The 26198-nt window shown below is 41.5% G+C and overlaps 1 protein-coding gene and 1 long non-coding RNA gene across 2 annotated transcripts; one reads left to right on the forward strand and one right to left on the reverse strand.

The window, feature by feature from the left end:
• The first annotated feature begins 17500 nt into the window (after positions 1-17500).
• On the forward strand, positions 17501-19168 carry LOC144712456 (uncharacterized). The gene is made up of 3 exons (XR_013583797.1): positions 17501-17621; positions 18608-18733; positions 18820-19168. It is a non-coding gene; the product is annotated as an uncharacterized LOC144712456 (long non-coding RNA).
• Positions 19169-19304: 136 nt separating this feature from the next.
• On the reverse strand, positions 19305-20827 carry LOC144712455 (uncharacterized). The gene is made up of 2 exons (XM_078586744.1): positions 20181-20827; positions 19305-20031 (listed from the first exon to the last, which is right to left on the reverse strand). The coding sequence occupies exons 1-2, from the start codon at positions 20514-20516 to the stop codon at positions 19852-19854; spliced, it is 516 nt and encodes a 171-aa protein (XP_078442870.1). The 5' UTR covers positions 20517-20827; the 3' UTR covers positions 19305-19851.
• Between the last annotated feature and the right edge of the window lie 5371 nt (positions 20828-26198).

Raw genomic sequence — 26198 nt, forward strand, 5'->3', positions numbered from 1 at the left:
AGAAAAGTTTTTTAAAAGTTCTAAGTCTTCTATTTGTTTTTTGAGAAATAGGGAAGTGAAGAAAATTACCCCATGTTTTCCACCAATGTCAAAGACTTATACTATAAATTTAATTTTCTTATTTGGTCAAACAGATATAATGGATTCAAACAACAGAAAATATATAATGGAGCGTACACATTCCCACATCTGATGTTTAGTTGTGATCCTCTCAAGTGAGTGGCAACCTTTACAAGCTACGTCAAAATGGCCTAATCGTGGGATTAGTCCAAGCTAAAACTAGGTTTATATGAGAATTAGTTTGACTAAAACTATAAATAAATGAAGAGAAAATCTATCATTTTAAACATAAAAGGAATCACATAAATGCAAATGTTTAAAATGTTTCCTGTTAATTGTAGATAATGATTTCTTTCAAATCACAAAAGAGATATCAGAATTATAGAACAATATGTGAATTGTTTCCTTTTAAATTAACATGGATCAATCTGATTCTCCTAACTGGGAGGTTTGTCAAGCGTACCTGGTTTCCGGAGCACCCAAAGTTTGACGTTGGAACTTTTGGTGTAGGATTTTCTGCTCGACCAGAAATTCCAAAATTTTGCAATTCGAGCAGAAATTTAGAATTTTCAGTCTTGGAATGTCCTATCCTTCTTTGATTATCACCTTTCAAGTGAGATCATGAAATTCCTAGTGGTAGAGACTAATAAATAACAAAAAGGTGCAAATTGGGGAATCAGATAATTAGAAAATGTGCAAATTCAAGTGTTCACATACTACTCAGCTTGAGTACACTTAACCCAAATCTATCCAGTGTTTTTTTGTGGGATTTTCTATTACCCATATGGGATTTTTTGTGGGGTATTCTATTAACCAAAATATTCCCTCTGGAAGGTCTATATTTCTGTACATGTTACACTTAAGGGGGCCTTAATATCTAAGGATTTCGGATAGGATTAGTCTCAATATGAGACATAGTATTATAGAAGCGATATCCTTGCATTCAAAGGCTAGTGGAGAAGCCAAATGAAACCTTTCTCATGTCGTTAGAAGATATTACTTCTCAAAGAATTCAAAACTATCTTAGAAGATATAACATTTTTTGGCAAAAAAGTTTCTGTGGGATATTTCCAAGTTTGAAAACTGTGATATTTCTGCAAATTTAGTACTGATAGATTGCAAGTTCAACTCATCTTGTGCAACGGACAGTTTCACAGGATGCAATGATAACTGTCACAAGAGAGACGAGAGAAGAGAGAAGAAAATGGAAGCAGGAGGCGGTTAGGGCTATCACCCAGTCTTAATGTGACACCCCCATGCAATGGGGGCTTAAATAGGGGAAAACACATAGAGGTGAGAAGTAGAGATAGGGGAGAGAAGATAAGGCCCAATATGGTCTAACACTCCCCCTCAAGCTGGAGCGTGGAGGTCAAACATGCCCAGCTTGGATCCCATGGTCTCATATGCCGGGCCTGGTAGTGTCTTAGTGAAGATGTCTGCCAACTGATGCGCGGAAGCGACGTGCGGGGTGCAGATGGTACCATTCACAACGTACTGTCTGATGAAGTGGCAGTCGATCTCAATATGCTTCGTTCTCATATGGAACGTCGCATTACTGGCAATGAAGGTGGCCGCCATGTTATCGCAGTACATCTGCATGGGCTCTCCAGGCGGGAAGCCAAGCTCGGTGAGAAGAGAGCGCAGCCACAACATCTCTGCCGTGGTATCAGCCATGGCGCAATACTCGGCCTCGGCACTGGAGCGGGACACTATAGATTGCTTCTGAGAGCGCCATGTGACCAGGTTGCCTCCAACATAGGTGGCATATCCACCATGTGACTTCCGGTCTTCCTTGTCACCAGCGAATCCAGAATCAGAGTAGGCCTCCACACGTAGATGGCCCTGCCGTCGATACAGGAGACCTTTCCCGGGAGCTCTCTTAATGTAGGCCAGCACCCGATAGACACCCTCCAAATGGATAGTGCGAGGAGCCTGCATAAACTGACTCAAAACACTAACCGCATGGGAGATGTCCGGACGAGTCACGGTGAGGAAGATCAATTTCCCCACAAGTCGACGGTAGAGGCCTGCGTCCTCGAGTAGTGCCGTAGCATTGTCCCACCAGTCAACATTCTGCTCCATGGGTGAGGAAGCCGGCTTGCACCCCAGCATCCCCGTCTCCTCCAGTAGATCCAGCGCATACTTCCTCTGACAGATGGACATCTGTCCACTACAATAGGCGATCTCAAGTCCAAGGAAGTACCTGGGTGGAGACAGATCCCGCGTCACGAAGTGCTGAGCCAGATAGGCTTTGGTCGCGGTGACCTCCGCCTCGTCACTACCAGTGATGATGATGTCGTCAACGTACACGGCCAGAATGACGCACCCATGCGGCGTGGATTTCCGCATGACAGTAGGATCGGAGACGGTGGAGACAAAGCCATACTCGAAGAGCAGCTGGGAGAACCGGTGGAACCAAGCGCGCGGACTCTGCTTCAGCCCATAGATGGCCTTCTTGAGGAGACACACCTCAGAGGACTCCCCCTGAGCAACATACCCAGGAGGTTGCTCCATGTACACATGCTCATCAAGGTCTCCGTAGAGGAAGGCGTTGGACACGTCCAACTGATGGAGCGGCCAGGACTGATCCAGAGCAATGGAGAAGATGACGCGAATGGAGCTGAGACGCGCCACAGGGGAATATGTCTCAGTGTAGTCTCGACCATATGCCTGCGAGAAGCCACGGGCAACGAGGCGCGCCTTGTAGCGAGCAATGGAGCCATCAGGATTGTACTTCAGGGAGTACACCCACTTGCAGGAGACCACGTTAGCATTAGCCGGCCGAGGAACCAACGTCCAGGTCTCCCGCTGGATGAAGGCCGCATACTCCATGTCCATCGCCGCTTTCCACGCCGGAACCTGCAACGCCTCAACATACGACTTGGGAATTGACTCGGTTAGAACGGCAAGGGCAAAGGACTGATAGGAGGGAGAAAGGCGGGCAGGGGAGACATGATGGGCTATAGGATGCTGCGTACACTGCCGAGTGCCCTTGCGAAGGGCAATGGGAAGATCAAGGTCTGAGGGGAATGGAACTGGAGATGGCGATGGAGGTGGTGGGGAGGCCACAGGTGAGGGCAGTCGTGGGGAGGGCAGTCGTGGCGCCGGAGTAGAGGACACATCGAGAGACTCATCAGTGGACAGCACTGGGGATACCCCGGACGGTACATCAGACGAGAGAGCCGGATACTGAGGAAGATCAGTCACAATAGGGGTCGATGAGGAGGCAGGTACCGAAATAGTGGAGCATGGTAAGGAGGTATCACAGGCAGGCTGGGTAGAGGCGAAGTAGGGCACATCCTCATGAAAGGTCACATCTGCTGAAGTGATGTACTGGTGGCGATCAGGGAAGTACACGCGATAGCCCTTCTGAGTCCGGGAATAACCCACAAACACACCCTTCAGAGCACGAGGAGCCAACTTGGACAGGCCGGGTGTATGGTCCTGGACAAAAGCAGTGCAACCGAATACACGTGGAGGCAGGGAGAAAATATCAGCCTCAGGAGTCAAGAGCTGGAGTGGAACGGCACCTCCAAGAGCGGCAGAGGGAAGACGGTTCACCAGATACGTGGCAGTAAGTACAGCTTCACACCAGAGATACCTCGGGACCTTCATGGCCAGGAGCAGGGTATGTACCATGTCCAAGATGTGCCTGTGCTTCCGTTCCGCAATGCCATTCTGCTGCGAAGTGTAGGGGCAGGATGTCTGATGAAGGATGCCGTGGGCAAGACAGAGTTCCTCAATCGCCTTTTGAGTAAACTCGAGAGCATTGTCCGTGCGAAGAACCTTCACCACTGTCTCATACTGGGTAATAATCTCAATGAGAAAGTGCTGGACACGAGACAGGACCTCCTTTCGGCTCTTCAAGATGTAAGTCCAGCTAGCACGAGTGTAGTCGTCAACAAACACCATGTAATACCTCCCTCCTGTCAGGGATGACTCAGGTGCCGGTCCCCAAACATCACAATGGACCAGGTCAAACGGGCGATGAGTAGGCGGACCTGTACGTGATGGGTACGACGATCTATGGTGTTTCCCTAGTTCACACGACTCACAATGAAACTCAGATAGATTTAACCAAGGCAGAGTTTCCTTAAGTTTTCCAAAACTAGGATGTCCCAACCGGCAGTGCCACAAAAGAGAGTCATGAAGAGAACTAGAAGAAGCAGAAAGTGCAAAGAAGGCTTGAAGCCCAGACGACGGAGAGTCAGCCACCAGCTCATAGATGCCACGCCCGTTCTCACGGCCCAGTCCAATCCTCCGTCCCGTGGAGAGATCCTGGAAGACGCAGTGATGAGGAAAAAAGAACACACCGCAATGAAGAGCTTTTGTGATCGCACTAATGGACAGTAGGTTGGCTGGGAATCCAGGGATGTATAGGACCTGCTGCAAGGGAAGGGAGGAAGTGGCATGGGACTGGCCAAGACCAAGGACAGGGCAGGAACGACCATCAGCGATACGGACGTCGGGAATGGAGAGGTCAGTGCGATAGGATGTGAGGATAGAGGGGAAGCCGGTCATGTGGGAGGATGCCCCCGAGTCAATTATCCAAGAAGTAGTATAAGGAGTTGAGGTAGATGGCGTACCTGAAGAGAGGTCTCGTCCTCTCGCAGATGACGCCAGACTGCTCGTCAGTGCCGCAAGACTAGCAGATGGTGCAGCGGCGGAGCCCAGTGAGGATGCCCGAGATGCCTGAATGTAGGCCAGCTCCGCGGGGGATAGGGCGAGACTGACCGTACCAGCAGAGGTGGAAGATCCCGCAGGAGCCGATGAGGTGGAGGTCACCTTTCCTCCAGAGGCAGCCATGGCCCAGGCAGGCTTCCCGAACTCCTTCCAACACTTCTCCGACGGATGGGATGTCTTCCCGCAGTACTTGCAGGGTGGATAGGAGGTTCGGGTCTTCCCAGAAGCGCCCTTCCCGGATGCCCTCGAAGCCCCACCTGATGCAACAAGAGCTGCTATCTCCATGGGCTGCGTGGGCTGGGAAGAAGGCAGGCTGTCCTGCACTCGAAGGGCGGCCGCAAAAATCTCCTCAGTCGGTAGCACACGGGATCCCCCAAGCACCTGTCCTCGGATCATGTCCGCCAGCTCTGGACGCAACCCGCTAAGGAAGGCCCCTGCCCGGAGCTCATCACGGTATCGTCTAAGTGTATCGATATCCAGAACCAGCGGCTGATAGACCTCGAGGTTGGTGAAGATGGCGTCGACAGATCCATAGTAGCTCTGGAGAGTCTGTGACCCCTGGCGACATGCAAAGAGCTCCTCATATAGGCGAACTGTCCGGCTGACGTTGCTCTTGTTGGCGTACATCGTCTCCAACTTGAGCCACAGGGCACGGGCAGGACGGGTCATGCTGAGCGGCTCCATGATCGGAGCTGCTACACTCGAAATCAACCAGGAGCAGACTGCGGACTCCAGCCGACTCCACTCCAAGTAGTTAGGGTCTGATTCCTCCGGCGAAGGATCAGTCAGATGATGGCGAAGTCCATGAGCATTGAGGAACTCCAAGAAAGCCCCACTCCAGGGCCAGTAATTGGACCCGTCAAATGTGTACGCCGGTTTCGCGAGGGCACTCACAATGGAGTGCTTCCCGGGCTGCGAAGATGACCCGGGCTGCGAAGACGACCCCATCAGGCCGGAAGACGGAGCAGTGGCATATGATGAGGGTATGGCTTTTGATTCCGCCATGTGACCGATAGAGTGCGGCAGCAGGAGCAGTCAGGGCGACGAGGAACAGCGGCCGGTGCAGGATCAGATCAGATCTTCGTCGGCGACGGAGGAGCGATTGGCGCGACGGTTGCGAGGTGGCGTCACAGACCGACGGCAGGGCGATCGGCGACAAGGACAGGAAGTCGTAACTGCGGCCGGGGCGGACCGAAACGGCGGCAGGGGCAGGGCGATCGGCGGCAGGGGCAGGCCAAAACGGCGGCAGCGCGATCAGCAGTAGGGGCGTCGCAGGGCAGGACGATCGCGGCGGGAGGGCGATCAATGGCGACGATGGTGCAGGTGCAATCCTTCTCTAGACTAGCTCTGATACCATGTCACAAGAGAGACGAGAGAAGAGAGAAGAAAATGGAAGCAGGAGGCGGTTAGGGCTATCACCCAGTCTTAATGTGACACCCCCATGCAATGGGGGCTTAAATAGGGGAAAACACATAGAGGTGAGAAGTAGAGATAGGGGAGAGAAGATAAGGCCCAATATGGTCTAACAATAACATTTTAAAAAAGAAATCTACTGTCTCTGCCATAAGCAAAGCAGATTGTAAGCTGGGCTACCCATGTTTAAGTCGTGTTTTATGGTAAATTCCTTCAGAATATCTGTCTCCAGAAGAGGATTGTCTCCAAATAATGATGGGAAAAGAGTCATTCGACCAGTAGAGGAACCAGCAGACATTCCCAACTGTTATGTCCTAGCACCTAGCACTGTGTGAAAAGTTGTAGCTGATACCAACGGTCCTACTTCATGTCTTCACTTCGTCAAGATGTTGACTTCTAACATCAACCAATAGAGATTGGGCAGATCTTGCCATCGGAATAAGTAGAAATCTTTCCAGTTTTTTCCATCCTTAGGAGGAATGAGAACATTTGTGTAGATGCCAATGTAAAAAACAACATTCTCAGTGCTCTGGTAGGATGAAAACAAATAGAAGTGGATAGTGACCAGAGCTTTTCTGCCATCGAGAATAGGTAAGTGAACACGGAGAATGTTGCAGACATTTAGGAGAAGAAGATGCGTCAATGCTCTGAAAGTAGAGAAGGGATAAGAGGTGTGACTAGTAATTCAAAAAGAAAAAAAGGTGTGACTAGACCAGGTTGAAAGCTATGATACGACTTGAAAGATAATCATCCTCGGTGAAGGTGTATGAGAAAAGTAGATTGAAAGGAAGTGGAATGAGAAGGGGAAGTGAAATGAGAAAAGGAGTAGTTTCTATTTTCAAAATCTGAGAAATTCAATATCAGATAAATTATTGAGAAATGATTATAGACTCAATCATGATGAAGTACGACTATTTGAGAGTGAGCAAAAGCTCACAAGACTTGAGTTGTTCATAAGACAGAGGCAATCGCGAGAACAGAGAAGATCATGATATCATGATTCTGGAGAACCAAGATTGTGGGAGAAGAAAAAAGGCATTGAAAGTCATTGAAGAAGGGTTAGGGACTCATGGGTCATGACTTGCAAGAGCAGCTTAACAAAAGAGTCGATGATTTATGAAACTGGGCTTATTGACCAACAAGAACAGGACAAAAAGGAAGTAATTCAGAGAACCAAAATTAGCATTGATTCCACGGATTGAGTCAACCTGAATTTTAGTAACTTGGTGAGGATGGAGAGCTACAAGAGGGCCACATTGAAGCTGCAAGATCGAAATGCAAGCACGGCAACAAACTAAAATGCATGTAGATTGGGGATCGACAAATTACCAACCACTCTAAAAATCGGAGCATTATCTCACCTCAAAATCCAAAGAAAACCAAGATCTCAGAACCGCAGTAGCCCGATCCTCAAACGCACGAGAAAAACCACTGCGACATATTACCAATGCGAGAAGGTAATGCAGCAACCGCCAGAGCAAACAACGAACAGGGTTTTTTTACATTACCAGTGATGATGATGATGGGGACGTGAAGGGATGCCCACTGTAGGGACGCGTGATGGCAACGTAATAGTTTTTTTTTAAATGCAGGAACACGTGACGTGACAGTGAAGTGACAAAAAAATTTGATCACCTCACCGACTGTCATGTGATGTCATCTGTTCCGTCACGTCCCAGATGTGTCGTTCCCTAGCAGCACATGAGGCGCAGTGCACAAGCACACACAACAGTGGCAGCAGCACGAAGGGGTGCGTCGTGGTGCAATGCGGGCGACGTGTGCAGGCAACTTGAAATGACACCGGAGGCAGCGTCAAGCGGGCATAGGGGCAGTAGGTAGCGCAGGGGCGCAGCAGCAGTGGCGCGCACAGCGGCGGTTGCGGGGCGCTAGGCGTGGCAAGGGCCAACGCGAGCAGCGTGCGCGAACAAATTGCAATGGTGTCGGTGGCACTGGCGAGCGGGCACAGTGGCCGCAGGCGATGGGCGCGACAACTACAGCGATGCGCAGGGCGTGGCACATTGCAATGTGGGTAGCATGCGCAAACGGCTTGTAACGGCAACAGTGGCGCTGTGCAAGCAGCAGGACGCAGGTGGTTCTTCTTCCCCTTCTTCGTCCTTCTCCCTGCCTTCTTCCTCTTCTTCTTTCTCAAGAGACCTAAAGCTTGCACGATAATTCAACAACGACAACAAAAAGGTCTACCCTAATTTGGCGCCCATCATGCCCTTATATAGGGGTCATGATGGGCCGTTACAAAGGGTCTAGAATGTTTTTTTTTTTTTTTTGGGGGGGGGGGGGGCTTATAACATGGGACCCCTTCTTTAACACAGAAAAAAAACAAACATACGTAAAAAAAAGTATGAAAAGGCAAATCGCGATATCACAAAACACGGCAACACAAAAACACGACACATGACGAGCACACGAACATGACAAACACAGTAAACACGACGAACATAACAAGACATGTCGAGGAAAATCAAAGCATGTGCCCTTACCCGGGATATTTGAACCCGGGTGTCTTCACCCTCACCTTGCCGCACCAGTCAGGTTGGACGCGAATTGACGGGATCATCGATGATGAGGATGATGGCTCTAAAGACGTCTCTGATGGAGTGGGACTGCTCTCTCCATCAACGTGTGAGGCACTTTACACCTAAGGCATTTCAATCCCATTGACATTCATCACCACTTGGCTATAGATTGTCCTTTAATACCCACCGCCAATGGGCTCTTTCAAGCTCAACATGGATGGTGCAGCCAAAGGAAACCTGGTCCTATAGGGAAGGTGTTATCCTTTGCAATCACAAAGGGAATATCATTTTTTCTTTTCAACATTACCATGGAGTTCAAACTAATACGCCAACTAAGGCTATGGCGATACAAGATGGATTGTGAGGAGTGCAATCTTCACAGTAGCATCCTAGAGTCAAACTCACAGTTGTTAGTTGATATGCTCTGTGTAGGCTCGTGGTCCCAATAGCATCTCCATAGTGTATGGTAGGATATGATGTGATGTTGTGCATGCCTCATTAGTGTTCGCCACCAAATATGAGAGGGGAACCACTTGGCGAATGCACTAGCCAATTGTGTGGTACGCTCTTGCAACCCTTCCCCCTAGACTACTAGGCATGATCTTCCCTAGGAGGTTTGAGGCAGCCATCTCATTGAGAGCCTTGGCCTACCAGCCCTCTGCACCCCGATGGTCCTTGTAAGTGGCATATTGTGTGGAGTGTTTGAGGTGGGAATGCACATATTCTCGCTTATGCATTGTATCATTTGCAAATCTCTAAGATGATACTTGCTGAGCACGAAGACAGTGCCTACTTGACATGACACCAACTTTGAGGGAGAGGAATGCATGCCATCCCACCAAGGCTGATGCAGGACAACATCGGGGTCGAGATCCTACTGTCACTGAGATGTGATGGCTCGGTGTCGAGAGTGACAAGGTCGGAGGTCATCCCGAGGGAAGTCGTCCAACAGAGGGCCCTACGAGGGGGAACCTATGATGCAATGTATGGGCGTGGGGTTAAGTACAGGCGACTGCCGACAAGCAACGGGGTGCCAACTTCCGAGACGTTGAAGGAGTCACCCGGAGACGGTAGGTAGACCTCCTGACCCTTGTCCGGGCAGGACTAGGATGCTACAGCGCCGAACAGGAAAGCTCCCGCCGGGTAGTGCTCGCACGGATGGGCGGACCCGACTCGTACCAAACAGGCAAGACACTCGTCTTGCAATAAGTTCTCGCTCAACCTTTCACGCTCACCTACGTCTAACCCAAGCGCGGTGGAAGCAATCAAAAGCGCACTGCAAAAGATAAGAGACGGGACGGAACGTCGTACCTCGTCGTCGTCCAATGATTGACTGTCCTAGCCTCGTGCGTCGGTCGCCTGTGGCGTCGTTGGTGACGAGGGGCAAAGTGCTGGGCAATGGTTCTGGTGCGCAACGGGCGCTGGAGCGTCGTCGGGGAAACAACGGGCAGGACGGATACCATAGCGGCGGGGGGCGCACAGCAATGTACACGACGCAGCTGGCGCAGTGCGGCACAGTGGACGCGGCGCGGTGGCGCGACGTGGTGGGCGCAGCGTGATGCAGCAGCATGAGCGCAACAGACTGTGCTCGTGTTCAGCAACGGCTGGCACACGGCTGTGGTGCTGTGTCCTCGGCTTGAGGAGGGGAAGAGGGATGCCAAAGCGTCGAAGGAACCGGAATCAGGGGGAAATGGTGAGAGCACCGTGCGGCAGGCGAACGACCGTCGACAACGGCGGGGCACGCGCACGACCAGCGTGGGCGTGCGGAGGCGGACACGGCGCGGTGCAAGCGGCGTGGCTTGGTGCCGTAATGCGGCACGGCGAGAAGGCGCCGCACGGCAAGGATACACCAGCGCGCGTAGGCGACGCGGGTGCGGCGAGGACTAGCTTTCAACGGCGGCAGCCTGAGGGCGGCGGCGGCTGGTGAGCGCACGCGAACAGCTTGGGCGCACGGCAACGTGCACGACGCAGCGGGGCGCAGCGGGAGGGCGCGGCTCGGCGGGGTTGCACCGGCGCACGGAGGCAGCGCTGGCGCGGTGGGAAAATATCGCTGCGCCGGCGTCTGGGTGGTGGCTGGTCTTCCCGTTCTCCTTCCCCTTCCTCTGCTTCTTCTTCCTTCTCCCTTCTTCTCCTTCTTCTTCTCCTCTCCTTTGTCTAAGTTCGGCGACCCTTCTCTTCTTCAAAGTAACTTCTTCAAACAAAACAAGGGACCCACATTTGGTCATGCACGATCCCTTCTTATAGGAGAATGTGGATGACCCCCCATACACTTAAGTCTTTAAACATAAAAAAAAGAAATAAGAGGGGAAACAGAAAAGACATAGAGGGGAGATCCTTATAGAGTGGATCTTCCCTTGTTACACATGAACGCGACTGAATTCAAAGCAACAAATGATGAACTACGAACCAAAACACGAACGAAAAAGACGAACAGAATAACGAAGATAATGTGCCATCACCCAGAGTACTTGAACCTGGGCATTCATACCGTCGCCTTGGCTTGCCGGGTGGGCTGAATGCGTGGTGGTGACGGTGTCGATGGCGACGGTGACGTCTCTGAAGACGTCTTTGGGGCCTCGAGCGGTGCTGCGTCATCAAAGGCATTCTATCTTCATGACGTAGTACGATGAAGCTTGATGAGCGTGAAGATGGCACCTACTCCACGTGTCGCCAAATTTGAGGGACTGGAATGAGCTGCTCACACCTAAGTACTCCTCTGCAACCAGTCACAATATTATTATAATATATTTTTTCTTTGTAACATGGGCTTGGGCAAGCAGGGTCCGTGTGTTATTTGGGTTTTTATTCCTGCCCCATGATTATAAACTCATACAAACTCGAGAACCTTAAAAACACTAAACATCCCCGGGTGGCGTCCAGGGCAGGGCTAGATCTGTCCACAAGCACAACCCTAGGGTTGGTTTACCGACACCATGTTTTTGCCAATAAATAATAATAATAATTTTAAAATAATAAAAAATAATATATTATTAATTAAATGAATAACCAACTAGATATTTTCAAATACAGAGGATTATATATTTTTATTTTATTAATAATATATACCAATATCATTTTACATCATTCGTTAATATTTAAACTTAAAGTTACATAAGTTCAATCCACTTTTTTAAGAATAATCACCTCGTTGGTTCATTTCTTAACTTATTGTAATTATTGTTAAACTTAATTATGTCATAAGAAGCATGTTATAAATTGTCATTTGAATTGAATTCCAATTATTGTACCTCTTTCAGAAACACCATATACGCTTGCCATAAATTATTAGGAATAAATTTACATCAGTTTGAATCATTTAATTACAAGACACATTATCCGAATCATTTGTACATTTCTGTGTCTAAAACATCTAAATAATAATATGGTTAGCACCTCAATTTATAATGATTTCCTAAAGTAACAAAACTCATAAAATTATTATATATTTTAACTTGAATTATTTTAGTAAAATATTTGAAACATAAAAATTTATTTTTTTTCTTTCACATTACCTAAGGTGCCTATTTATATATTTTGGATAAAAATTTTCATTCTGTTTTACCATTCATATATGTTAATTACAAAAATCACATACTTATTTTTTATAATTTAGTAATTAATTCTTATTTCAGTGAAGGGTAAATTAGTAGATGGTAACCCCAAAAACCCCCATTGCTCTGCATTTCCAATGTGGCATATTTTAAATAGGAAAGGGTAACAGACATTGTAGAAAATAATTAGTTTTAAATTTCTTACAGCCGTCAGATTATAAATTTATAATTTTAAATAAGTTGTACGCAAGTAACAAAGTATTTTTAGCTATGACATTACTTTTCTACCTGTCTCATAATATAACAAAGTATTCAAATATTTTAAATAAATGATATTTAATTGATATAAATATTGGTTATTTACTATATTTGAATATTTAATTGCATTCCGAGTAGATTTTTTAAATTAATGCCATATCTTAAAAAATTACGTCCTTATTTTCATACTTTATTCATTTTTAATTATTTCTGCAGTTTAGTTAACTCTTAATGAAACATCATATAAACTATTCACTAGATATAATTTAATTACAATTTTTTACTATAATATAGTATCACTATCAAAATTTTAATGACTAATATTCAAATCACACCCTTCAAATCTGAAGTATAGATTAGATAAGTCAAGTAATTTTTAAAAAATCATAAATGTATAATAAATACTTTTATTACATGCCCCTATTTAGTATTAATTATTTCCAAGATTTTAAGTAACCAATAATCAAAATTCATATACATTTTAATAGCATGAATTTATAAATAATAACAATGTTATCTACATGCCCTGATTTATTATAAAGTATTTCCCAACAATATTATCCATGATTAAACACATTTTAATCTCTTCAATTCATAAATATATTTCTAAATGCACCATTTATGCATTTTATTCTTAAAAAATATTAGAACTCAACAATATTATCCATGATTATGTTTCAAAGTTACACTACTTGAATAAAATTTTGAAAAATTCATGTCAATATAATACCTTAAGAACAATCACTTTGTTTTTGTTCTCCTAAACTTATTTTACGTTATTTCATAAACATTTGTTCAGTATAACTCCGAAGAGTCAATATTTAAAACATTATTTTATGTATAAAGTTATAACTACATTTTTGGTTTATTATTTTAAAATTTTTTAAGTTTAATTTTAAATTGGTTGAACCAATGATTTTGAGTATGTCTATAATATCAATATAATAATCATGTGCTGATTGTGCATGCCTCAATTGAGTTAACCCCTCAAAAACATATTGTACATTTTAATTACATCACTTTAAACTTAAAAAAATTAGTGAAAAATTAATAAGGTTCCACTTACCTCAATGATATTTCAAATGGTTAGGATAGTAAATATTTAAGGTGTCACTATAAAAAATGAATTTCTTATTAATTCAAAGCGTAAATCCTTTGTGGGAACCCCTAACTCGACTATGCAACAAAAAGGAAACATGTGAAAAAGGTGAGGTTCACAAGCACGATTAATGATCATTACACCAATATTATGCAGCCCTAATGGAAAATTAATAAATTTACATTGAATCATTTGACTGCATATTTGAATATCTTAATAAAAATTAAATAGTTCAATCATTTTTTTAATATCCCTATATTTATTATTATCTTTATGTATAATATATGTATATATAGTTTTTTAAATATTGATGAAATCCTTCTTTCAATACTTAACTATTTGAAATTAAATCCAAAATCATTAACATGAAGATATTAATAGTAATAATTTCAGGCATTTTATATGCTTATTTTCATTGAATGATCATTCATATTATTAATGGTTAAAATGGTTTATGGCTCTTTTAGAATAAATTTCCATTTTTCTTGATTTCATGGTATTTTAAAATAATTTCCTAGCATTAAGTTATTTAATCTAATAACTGTAACATCCACAAAAAATTTATTTATTGCTTATTCAAATTCGTGTTTGGGTCTATTTTTGTATGGCAAGAGAAAAGAATTGGAGTAATGGTCAGATCAAGAAATGTGAACAAAAAGCAATGTTAGTCCCATTAGATATATGACAACAAGCTTAGTGTGATCTTCATCCTTTTTTCTGAATCACATAGTCCTCCTTTTCCTAGTTTTCCACAATCACGCACACCACCTCCAACTCTGCCATTCCTTGGTGCATGTCTTCCATCATCTTCTACGCAATCTGTGCTGGTATCTCTTTCATCTGCTCCACTCAACTCACATACACCGCCATCTAGGGATCAGTGATTCAAACTGGTCATTCGAACATTTGAATGGATTGAGCATTAGAATGATCAAATCCAAACCTCGATCAGACCTGTCATAGGTTTGATTTATCCTCAATCTTCACGTCAGGTTCGGATTGTTTTTTTTATTCGACCCTATGTTCCGATCAAGTAATACAATCCGATTCAATTTGAACTAGCCAGTTTGGACCAAATTGACTGAATTTTTTGAATAAATAATCAATCAATATTTTAAATATGTATATGTAACAAATGAAATGAGATAGAGAGAGAGAGAGAGAGAGAGATAGCACAAACTGGAGATAGAATGAGCTAGAGATAGAGAGAACAAGAGATAGAGAGAAAGGGAGAGAGAGAACAAGAGCAAGAAACAGAGAGAGCTAGAGGAGGGAGAGAACAAGAGCAAGATCTAGAGGGAGAGAGAACGAGAGAGAGAAAGAGAGTCAGAGGGGAAGAGAAAGAGGGAGAGAGACATAGGGAGAGAAAGAACAAGAGATAATGTATGTGTGTGTGTTTGAGAGAGAGAGCCAGAGGGAGAGAGAATGACAGAGAGAGGGAGATTAAGACAAGAGACAGACCACGAGAGAGAGAACAATCAAAAGAGAGAGAAAGCTGGAGAGCAAGAGAGAGGGAGAGATCATGATAGAGAAAATCAAGGGGAGAAGGAGAGGATGAGAAAGTCAAAGAGAGAGAGAGAAATAGAGGAAGAGAGAGAGCAAATGGCAGAGACAAAGAACTCGAGAGAGGAGAGAGAGAGAGAGAGAGAGAGAGAGAGCAAGAAAGAGAGACAGATAATCATTAATAGAGACAAAGAGAGGAAGTTCTCACTTTTTTGTTGAACAGTTTGATTTTTCTCCAACAGTTTGATTTTTGTTGAACAGTTAAAATAAGGTTTGATCAATTTCAGATGATCCTAGATCTGGATTGAACTTGATTCAAATATTTGATCTTTTCCAGTTGAATATCATTCTGATCCATCAAAACCATCGATTAAAATTCGATAAATTTGATTCGATCCAAACCAAGCTCCCTGCTGCCATCAATCTTCACTCGGCACTGTCGAAGCGCCAGTGACTGTATTCATTTAGAATTAATTAGTATTTTCTTCTATTAACTTCTATTAAAAATCCTAAATTATTTTAGAAATTATGAATAAATTAGGTCAATTAGGTGTATTATTTTCTAATCATTTCAGAATTATTTTTAATTAATTTTCAATAGTTTTATTTTATTTATTTAGGCTAAATTAATAAAATAAATATTACAAAATGAAAATAAAAACTAAAGCTAAAATTCATTGTTCAACATTTGCTCCATGTGGATTCAACCCTCTTTCTCCCTGTGCTTTTGAGAATAAATATGAATATTGTTGTGTAAACCAGACGCTCTAAATGTCATTTTTAACTCTAATTTATGATTCATCAATATCTTGTATTGATAACTATGTCAATTTTAATTACGAATTTAATTTTAAAGTTATTATAGGTATACAAATTCCAAATTGACGAGGTTGAGTTTACATTCATTGAAATGAATTTACATTATTAAAAAATAAGATATCAAAAACTAAATTTTCTTGTTTATTTTGTAACTTTTTTGAGTTCTTATGATTTCTAAAATTCAGATAATTCTTAAAGAAGCACAATATGCATCATTAAGTACAACAATTATAATACTCAATTTATATCCAACAAATTTTGCCTTTCAAATTTTGAAATCAGCAAGATCTAAAATCAGGAATTTTATATAAAATTGTTCATTCTTTGTGGTAGTTTTTAAATTTTAGTCTATATAATATGCAAGTAGTATTCACTTCCTCATTTTCAAACCATATTTTAGCTTTAACTGTTTTAAAACTTAGTTAACTTACAATAGAAAAAATCAAATGAATTCATTTTATTTATTTGTTATTTCTGTCAAACAAATCTATTCAAATTTCAAAATGACTAAGATTTAAGTTCAAGAATTTCATTTAAAGTTTTGCTTTCTTTGAGTTTTTTTGTAAATATTAGTCTATATAGTATGAAAGCATTATTCACTTCCTCATTTCATACCTTGATTTAGTACGAATTGTTTAATGTTTAGTTAACTTACAATAAAATAAATCAAAGTAATCCATTTTTATTGAAATGCAATTTAATTAAAAATTGATCATAGTTAACAAATAACAATCAAATGAATGTTTATATGAATTGAATTATCCTAAAAAATAATTTGAACCCAGCCAGTATAATTCGTGTCTGTATAATATCTTTTGAATTCTTAGTCTTCAATAAAACTATGAAACAATCTCTGAGGGGAATTATAAACAACTCAAATGAATGATCAGTCCCAATGATCAGTCAAAATATTTTGAGAATAATCAGTCATAATATCTCGAGTATAATTAAAACTCACAACAACAACATATCATACATTATTGATCGTCTCTATTTTAATAATATGTTTTTACTTTTGAATAAATAATATATAAATGAGGTCCTTGAAAGAAAATTTATACTATTGGAATTAAATTCAAGAATACTTGAATTTGCTTGTATCAATCATGCCCATGAAACATTTAGAGGCTAATGGTTGTGTTCGTCCTTCGTGATTTTTAGTGATATTTTAAAATAATTTAGCACAAAATAAATATAATCTACATTATTAATTACAAATTTTCTAGGGAATATATTATACCTTTTGAATTATAAATTGATTAAATTTATTTTGAAATATGTCATCATTATTTGTACTATACTACGTTACTTAAATCAATTTCTATAAATCATGAGTGTTTAATATAAAAAGAAAAGTTGTAGCGTATTATTTTTAGATCTGAAATAAGTTTAATTATTTCCTATTGCATTATTATAGGATTAGTTAGCTATTGATAAGTATTTGAAATTTGAATAATACATTTTGAGATAGAATAAATAAAATTACACTCACACCACTTTGTAAAATTACAACGTATTATGCAATTCGTGCCATGCCACCGTAATGATTAACATTTGAATATGTCGACTTCGGTAAAACAACGGTAAATGGGCTGGATAAACTTTAAAATTTTCCTAGCGGTGATCCGAGTATTCATACATCGAAGGAAAATTGGAATCGAACGTCACATCTCTCTCGTCTTCGGCCAGATTTCGTCAGAATCGGTCAATTCTCTCTCTAATTCGCCCAAATTTGCATTCGCTGTCCCCCATTCCACTCCTCGAGACGTTTTTGTACCTTATATCTTTGTTTTTTTTCTTCTTGATCTGGATCTGAGCGGACTCAGCTCCAACGCAATTGGCGACCTCGATCCTCTTAGGCTCTTAGCTAAGAAATAGCGAGGATTGGGAATTTCAGCGTTGGAGAAGACTGTTCGGATTTAAACTTTGCGCGGGGAGAATGCCATTCATTTTTTATGACTTTTGTTCTTAATTCTCCTCAGAGATTTGACACTTTTAGGACTGTATTATCTTTTAGGTGGCTGCTTATGATGATCTGGAACTCTTGTGTCGGTTTTTATTTATTTAATGTTTGAAAATCTGACATGAGGAAGAAAGGGAAAGATCAGAGAGTATTTACAGGTTAATAGCACGAAACATTTGAAAATGCGACGGTTAAACCAGCAAAGAACGATTGTTTAACCGAGTTGTTTCCTGCATTTACACCATTATACCCAAATTAGTCGCCGAAATAGAATTCCGTCGGTATACTCTTCAGTATGCCTGAGATATTTGCCTAAGAAATGAGCTTATCTACTTTCTGTAAAATCGCGTGAGTTATGTCCACTTATAAGTTTATGTTTCAGCATTAACGTCATTTACTTGCGGCATCTGCACATTCCTTTTTTCTAAAAGTGTGATTTCTTCTGAATTCTATCAAACCGTCGCCAAATGAGTTGCCCCTCAATTCGAAGGGGGGAGCGGCTATTCATGAGGTTGAAATTCGAAATTACAGTAGAAATGAACTGGAGTTAAATATTGCAATCAACGAGGAGAAAATGAACGCAAAGTGCAACAAGTGTCGTGTATTTTTTGAAAAATGTCCCAGAAAATACTCACAGGAAGAAACGGAATGAACAACCAGAGTGCTTTTTTTCTGGACAGGTGGATAAAGAATAAAACCCTGATTTTTCTTATGCCGCTATATGCAGGGAAGAATACAGGAAAGTTTCCTCTTCTAGAAGGCGGCTTGATCTTCAATTATTTAAAATTTCAATTACAGTAAGAAGCTAGACTGGGTGATGCATGCTGGAACCGAATGATCACCAAATAGGCTGGTACTAAACTTCTCTGTAATTTAAAATTCTTGTGAAACATATTGTGTTTTGGGATAGATTAAGCAGCACGAAATTATATCTTGTAGATTCTTCATCGCCATGACTCAATGCTTTACAATTGTCAACATTTGTTCTATCCCGGGTCAAAGTTTTGATTGTCTGCGTGTGGAGTTGGAAATTCTTTGGAGATTGCAGAAACATTGAGCTTGACTACAATAATCATCATGTCCCAACACCTCACAAGTGTAAGCTTTAGTTTCATTCGGATTAACGCTACTCATTGTTTAAGACGATTTATCATGTCGGATCATCCCACTTGAACAAACCTTTGATCTTTGATTCTTTGATGGATCAAGTTCCTCCGTTGTCTTAAAAACTTGAGTTTCTAAAATTCATCATCTTTTATGTCTCCAATTCCTGTTGGAAGACCTGGAGTCTTCGATTTCTCCGGAAATGGCACAAGTTCAGTTTTATAAAAATGTATCATGTAGATTCTACATCATAATGACCCAATGAACAAAAGGGGAGACTTCTTGATGATGATGATGATGGCAGTTCTGGTGGTGGTGTTGGTGGTGATGGTGATGTGATCTCCAGATTTAAGGTTTAGATTTGCAGGATGGATGTGAGGAGATAGACATGATTATCCGGAAATGGCACAAGTTTCAGGTTTATAAAAGTGTATCATGTGGATTCTACATCATCAGTGAACACTTTGCTGAGACTTGATGATGATGGTGATGATGGCGGTGGTGGTCGTGCTGTGGTCGCCAGTTTTAAAGGTTAGATTTGCAGGAGGGATGTGAGGAGATAGACATGATTATCCGGAAATGGCACAAGTTTCAGGTTTATAAAAGTGGATAATGTAGATTTTCATCATCAGTGAACACTTTGGTGAGATTGATGATGGTGGCGACGGTGATGTGATCTCCACATTTAGGGCAGAGAGTCGAGGGAGGGATGTGAGGAGATAGACATGATTATCCGGAAATGGCACATGTTACAGGTTTATAAAAGTGGATAATGTAGATTCTACATCATCAGTGAACACTTTGGTGAGATTGATGATGATGATGATGGTGGTGGTGATGGAGGCTACGGTGATGTCATCTCCAGATTTAGGGAAGAGAGTCGAGGGAGGGATGAGAGGAGATAGACATGAGGATCGCGGCCGCCTCCGCCACCTCCTCTCCGTAGCGGGCCGTGGAATTCTCCCCCGTGGTACACGATAACTCTTCCATTGGCGTTTCCTTCCTCTTGGCCTTCCTGTAGCGGATGCCACAAGCGTTGCACAAAGTCTGAAGAGTAACGATGGTCATGATCACATGATAAGCTGATTCTAATGAACGATGATAATGATGATGATGATGATGATGATGATGATGATGACTAAGACGATAATGATGGGTGATGATGATAATGAAGGATGATGAATAGATGAGAGTACCCGGGGGCCGGCAGGACCAGATCGCCACATGGGCGAGTGGCGCGCGCCGCAGCGGGCGCAGCGATCGGGGGGGGACGGCGCCGCCAGTCCCTCCCAACCACCCGAGGCGGCGCCGCCGCCGCCGCCGTCAGGCGCTTCTGCCACGTGGCGGCGCGTCCGCCGCCGGTAGACGACGAGGGTGCCGGCGACGGCGGCGGGCGGCGACGTGGCGGCGGCCGTTTGGCGGCGGGGGTCTTCCTCGTCGACGACGAAGGAGAGAGAGTTGACTTCATGTTGGGTCAAAGTGACGTGGTCTCGGCGGCGGTCGCCGTCGTAAAAGCGGCGGAGCGCCGTCATGGCGCCGCCGAATCTGTCTTTCGCTGCTCTGTTTCCGTTCTTGCTGCGTTTGCGGAGCTACGGGAGAGATATGAAGGCGCGCTCAGGTGTCCTCTGTTTAACTCGTTGCTCGATTTTTTTCTTACGCTGGTACCCTATTTTAATCTCTTGTTTGCGAATTTGGCCCGGGAATGGCGGCGGGCCCGTGACCAGAGAATTTTAGCCGTGGTGTATGATGTCATCCTAGAATGTATGACGTCAAAGGAAAGTTCATACCTCAGGTGCTGATGTTGGCCCATTACTGAGATATCTATCACTTGGTGTTTGTCTTACTTGACGCCTCTCTTGGTTAGTGTTCTCCTGCATAACATAGGTCCACCCGAAGTTGATGGAAAAAAACAGATGTATTTGTCTGAATGAAGATAAAACTAAATGAAAAACCTATCACTAATGTTGTAATCATGTAAATGAAATATGTGTGTTTTGCTGATGTGATACCTAGTGGAGGAGCTAAACATCTTCATACTATAGATCTGACGTCAGTCTCAGCATTGTTTTTTATAATTTCTCTTAGAACGGAATGATTCTGCAAACATAGCCTCTCCTCATAAATTTACTTCTTGCTAGAATCTTATAAATGAAAATAATTAACATAGTATTTCATGGTAAAGTCAGTATATTTCATGGTAAAGTCAATATAATCGTAAAAGTATTAATTTACTGAATCTGGATTTAGTTATTTTATCTAATGGGCTTTACAAAAGCTATACACTATAAACATTAGATAAATTCTTAGTACCCCACTTTTTTAGAGGTAAAGAATTATCATTCCATATTTTGCTTTATGTGAGTCCTTGCAGTAGAAGAAGACAGAAGAGAAGAGTGTTGGGTTATGCTACGATCGTAAGTATGACACAAGGATTGTGTAGAGGAAGATATGGATCAAATCGTAGTTTTGAATTAAAACCAAAACAACTTCCTGTTTTCACTGGTAATACAAACTAAGAAACCTAGGGTTTTCCTTATAAAGGTTCCCTAAAACAATTTTGAGCACGTTAAGTGATTGATAGATATTATTGTTAAACCAGAAATTAGGCTTAATTATGTTATTTAAGGTTCTCATTTTTACAAAAGTATTTATGATTTTCTTTCAAAGCTTAGAGGGAATAAAGGTCAAATTCACATGGACAAATTATTGAATTAGTGAATTTTATGTTTAATTTCTACTTTTTTGGTTTTGCATATATTCCTTAAGAATTAGATCTAATTTTAAAAGGTGAAAATTAATTTAAAATAATTCTAGGAACATGAGAAAATAGTACTCCTATTTAACCTAATTTATCCAATTTTATTGAACAATTTTACACGATGTCATGATTTTTCTATTGAGAAATAATAATTATTTTTAAATAATTTTTATTAAAAATACATTAAATTTATTTTAAAAATACATTAAACGTACATCAACTTCACATGCCCAACAGGGTGAGTGTTGCTCTCTCTTAAAAATGAGCAAATCACTTTACTAATCATAATTGGGATAGAAATCCAAAGGGTGAATTTTTTACAAGGATGAATATCTATTTATATATCAAAGATTGTAGATGAATAAAATAGTAAAAGATAGAATCATACTGAATTTTCCGCCTGAAACACCCTATGGGTCATTAGATATTGTGATTCGAAGTTGAATCATTCCCAATTGTATGATTTTCTCTCTCCTCAATCTGTGTGGCAGACTACGAGCATGGTACAAATATTTAGAAAGAGCAGAAAAACTAAAAATATCCTTCAAATATTTAAATAAAATCAAAATTATATTTCTCACTTCTAAAACAAAGTAACTATAAAGTTAATTTCAAAATTTCTATAAAAATACCACAAAATCAAAAAGATTAAAAATATAATTCTATAGATATAAAGGCTTAAATATTTAAATAAATCAAATTAGTATATTTTAAATTATAATTTTTATTTATGACTTTATTATCATCAAAATCCATAAAATACCCAAAAATCGATTAAAATATAACAAACCACTAAACATAGTTAAATAAATATATAATTATATATTTTATGACTCATAAACATATCATATTTATGAAGATACTGTTAAATAATTGGGGTAAAATAACATAAATAATAGAAAAATAAAATTTTCATTCTTAAAATGTCATAATTAATTTTATGCCTTAGTAACTTTGATTTATGATCATCGAAAGGAATATAAACACATAAACTATATGAAATTACTATTAATATTAGCATGGTATTTGTGTTTTGCACCGAGGTGTGCCAAACTTGGTCACCTTCCCTGGTCTTCTATTGCTTTCTCAAAAGGCTACCTTCTGATGAGACTGGATGGTGAGGAGTTCCAATATTTTGAATATTCTGTGTATACATCTAGAGGCCTGTCACGGTAATTTGATTAGAGTTAGTTAGTGCTTACTAGAAAAATCATTTAAATCCTAAAGTTATCCTCTAGAATTTGGGTAAATTATACTAAATAGGTACATTTCTATAATTCTTTTGCCTTAATTTTCAGTAGTCTTATTTTATGAATTTTCATTCAATTCCTACATATATAACTCTAAAATAGAAATTAAGCTAAATTTTCCTTATTCAATACTTTCTCCCCGTTGATTTGATATAAATTATTTTGGTATAAATCATATGCCTTCAATGACATATTTATCAGCTGTCATGGTATACAGGGACGAGGATTCATTTAATTAGTGTATTTTATTTTTTATTATTCAGTCATATATTTAACCTCAATTTCTAGTTTATCAACTCGGCTGATGGTCTGGGCCTGCCATGGATTGGGCAAGCTAACCATTTGGCTCAACTGTTCAGATAAGCCAGCAGCCCATGGTAAATCAGGTTTTACACAGTCCACGATGCACCATTTTTCTTTTTTCACCATCCATAATCATGCAAACACCTCTGTCGACACATGATTTTGATGTAATACTCTCAAAATCAAGTCATTGTTTAAGTTAATCTCACAATTTGATTGATTAGTTGATAAATGTCATACATTTATTTTTGTCTATGTATGAGTTGAGATTTACAGTATGTTCCTGATCCTATGAGTGAAGGAATAGAAAAAAATCATTGCTTTTTTCATTTTCCAATTTGTTGTTTGTGTTTAAATGGTTAGAAACCAATCGTTGTTTTCTCATTTAGTTTTAAACGTAGCCTTCTTGTTTGACCTATAAAAGCATCCTCATTGGTTATCTGGTTTTTCATCTTATTCATTTCTTTATCACCAGTGATTGATCTGATTATAAAATAGTTTTTTTCTATTTCCATCATACGGGTATAAAGATTTATTTTTCAATATTTTCTGTTCTCCCCATTCAATTTTTAATCTGTTCAATTTGTATTCCCATTCAATCTTGTATTTCTATTCAGTTTTTCTTACCTCCTTTTTTTTCTTTTCCTGATCATTATTTTTCATCCAAGCCAATCTATGCCTCCCCCCTCATTCTTTTCCCGATTAATATTTTTCTTCTAATTAAATTTACATTTTCGTTCAAATTTTAATTGATATCCATTAACTGCACTGAGTACTGAAAGAGGTGGATACATCTTATTAGTTAAATTATACTCCAATATTTTAATTCATATCACCCCTTTAATCACTATCAATGTCTTATTAATACTCAATCCCTGACATCTCTAGATACTTTCTGATGGAGCACGCCCAAACGACATCGACAGAACATCATCGCAGCCATCCTTGCCATCAACAACATCACCGCTGGTCCGTGTCCAGCCCGACCGGCATGCCAAAGCATCCGTGAAGACGCTCGTGTTTAAATACCCCGTGCACGTCCGTGTACGTGCTCCGTTCTCGTGTTTTAATTCTCCTCTTTTTGTTTGTTCAATTTCATGCCCTTGTTCGTCACGGCGAGTACTTTGTACTTGTCGTGACGTGTCCGTATCATAATGTTTTTCCATATCCGTATCCGTCTGTATCATTTATTTTTGCATCATTTTAATTTCTCTAGTTTATCTATGTTGTAAAAGAGGGGGGGGTCATCTAATGGGCCTCCCTAATGGACTCCTTGTAAGGGGCCCATCATGGCCCTATATAAGGCCATGATGGACACCACATTCTTTTTAGATCTGGTTTAGTTTTTTTGGCATTTACAGTTTTTGAAAACTCAGATCTCACGAGAAGAGAAGAGGAGGAGAAGGAGAAGACGAAGAAGGAGAGGAAGAAGGAGAAGAGATAAGGGATAAAGAAGAAAGGGCAGAGTGCGCGAACGACACCACTGAGCGATGCTTCTCGCCCGGTTGATTGCAAATCTCTGGTCGTGGTAGAGGCATTGGCCCCGATTTAGGTCAACATCCACTAAACTCTTGATCCCTCGTTTGCGTGCAGATCCCTCCACCAAGCGACACCTCTCGCACGGCCGGACGCCAACCTATTGGTTGTGACTAGATATCGGCCCCGAAGCAGTCAGTGCCGACCTCGCTCACAATAGGTCATTTTGCGCTCAGATTCTTCACCAAATGATATCCTCACACGGCCGGGTGTACATCCTCGGCTGACCCCTAGCGTCAGCTCCGTATCATTCAACACTAAATGCTATCGCAACTGACTCTACGCGTGCAGATTTCTTCACGGTCGGCTATTCGGTTCTCTCTACCACTAGACACTCCGCCCACACTCACTTGGAGTCGCCCGGGATTGCCTGACCCTCTCAATAGTACTTCCATCTTTCCACTATGTTTGGTCGCTCATCTGGCAGCATCGTGCGCCAGTCTGCCCGCTGCCCGCTAAAGACATTGTTGAGACGGTGACGGCACGCATCAGCTCTTCCCGTGGTTTATTCCGGTGCACCGACGTCGTTTGGTTACCATTCAAGCAACACCCAACGTTGTCACCATCTGCTGCATCACTGCGCCCGAGATTGCCTTGTTGCTGCACTCAATGCCACGCAGTTATGACACCGAGGAATCAGGTTGCCGCCTGGAGCCGCCGCTTCTCATTCATTGCCTCGACTATTACTCTGGCCCCCAGCTACCACTCATGCTCCACAATACCGATGCTAGTCAAGCCTCGCCGTGCTCTTCTCCAATGTCACGCCTCCACCTACCTGTCCGCACTGGCTCGTGCACCGTCAAAGACACTGATGACGAACAAAACCACCCACGAGGTACGTCATTCTCCTTGCTCGTTCGTTATGTTACTTTCTACAGTATATTTTCCACAATGCTCCACCGCGCTCGAGTGCGAGAAATTATCTAGAAAATTACAAATTGAGTGTTTCCCTAGGCACGAGTTGAGCCCGTCTATTACATGCGAGCCCCTACAGAGGTATTCTGTTCGGCGCCATAGTTACATTCACCGTCATCGTCATCAGTTGCCCTCCCTAGAGCTCAGACTTGACAAAATTTCCACAAGTCGGACCTGCATGTACACTCCACCTAAGTCACTTGCACTCACGTAGTTACATTCACCTTAGGGAATTTATTCGTCGGACGATGTCGTTGATGACGTTCGACATCACTTTCAGAATATTTCATAACTCTATTTTCTAGTATTCAATCAATCAATTATCTCCTTGATTATTGATTAAATATCATCTCATTTTTTTAATACATGATAATTGTTTGTGAAAATTGAGCAAATACTATGGTTAACAGTCAAGGTCAACCTGAAGTATTGTCAACTGAATGAAGGCCAAT

Source organism: Wolffia australiana, chromosome 14 (genome assembly GCF_029677425.1).
Source record: "Wolffia australiana isolate 7733 chromosome 14, ASM2967742v1".
Classification (NCBI taxonomy): Eukaryota; Viridiplantae; Streptophyta; class Magnoliopsida; order Alismatales; family Araceae; genus Wolffia; species Wolffia australiana.

What these genes read in the sequence shown, in the direction of transcription:
- LOC144712455 (XM_078586744.1), bottom strand. Translation starts at nt 20,516, where the DNA reads ATGACGGCGCTCCGCCGCTTTTACGACGGCGACCGCCGCCGAGACCAC. An exon ending in CTGGTCCTGCCGGCCCCCGG is followed by an intron (nt 20,032 to 20,180) that starts GTACTCTCATCT and finishes GTTACTCTTCAG; the next exon opens with ACTTTGTGCAACGCTTGTGG.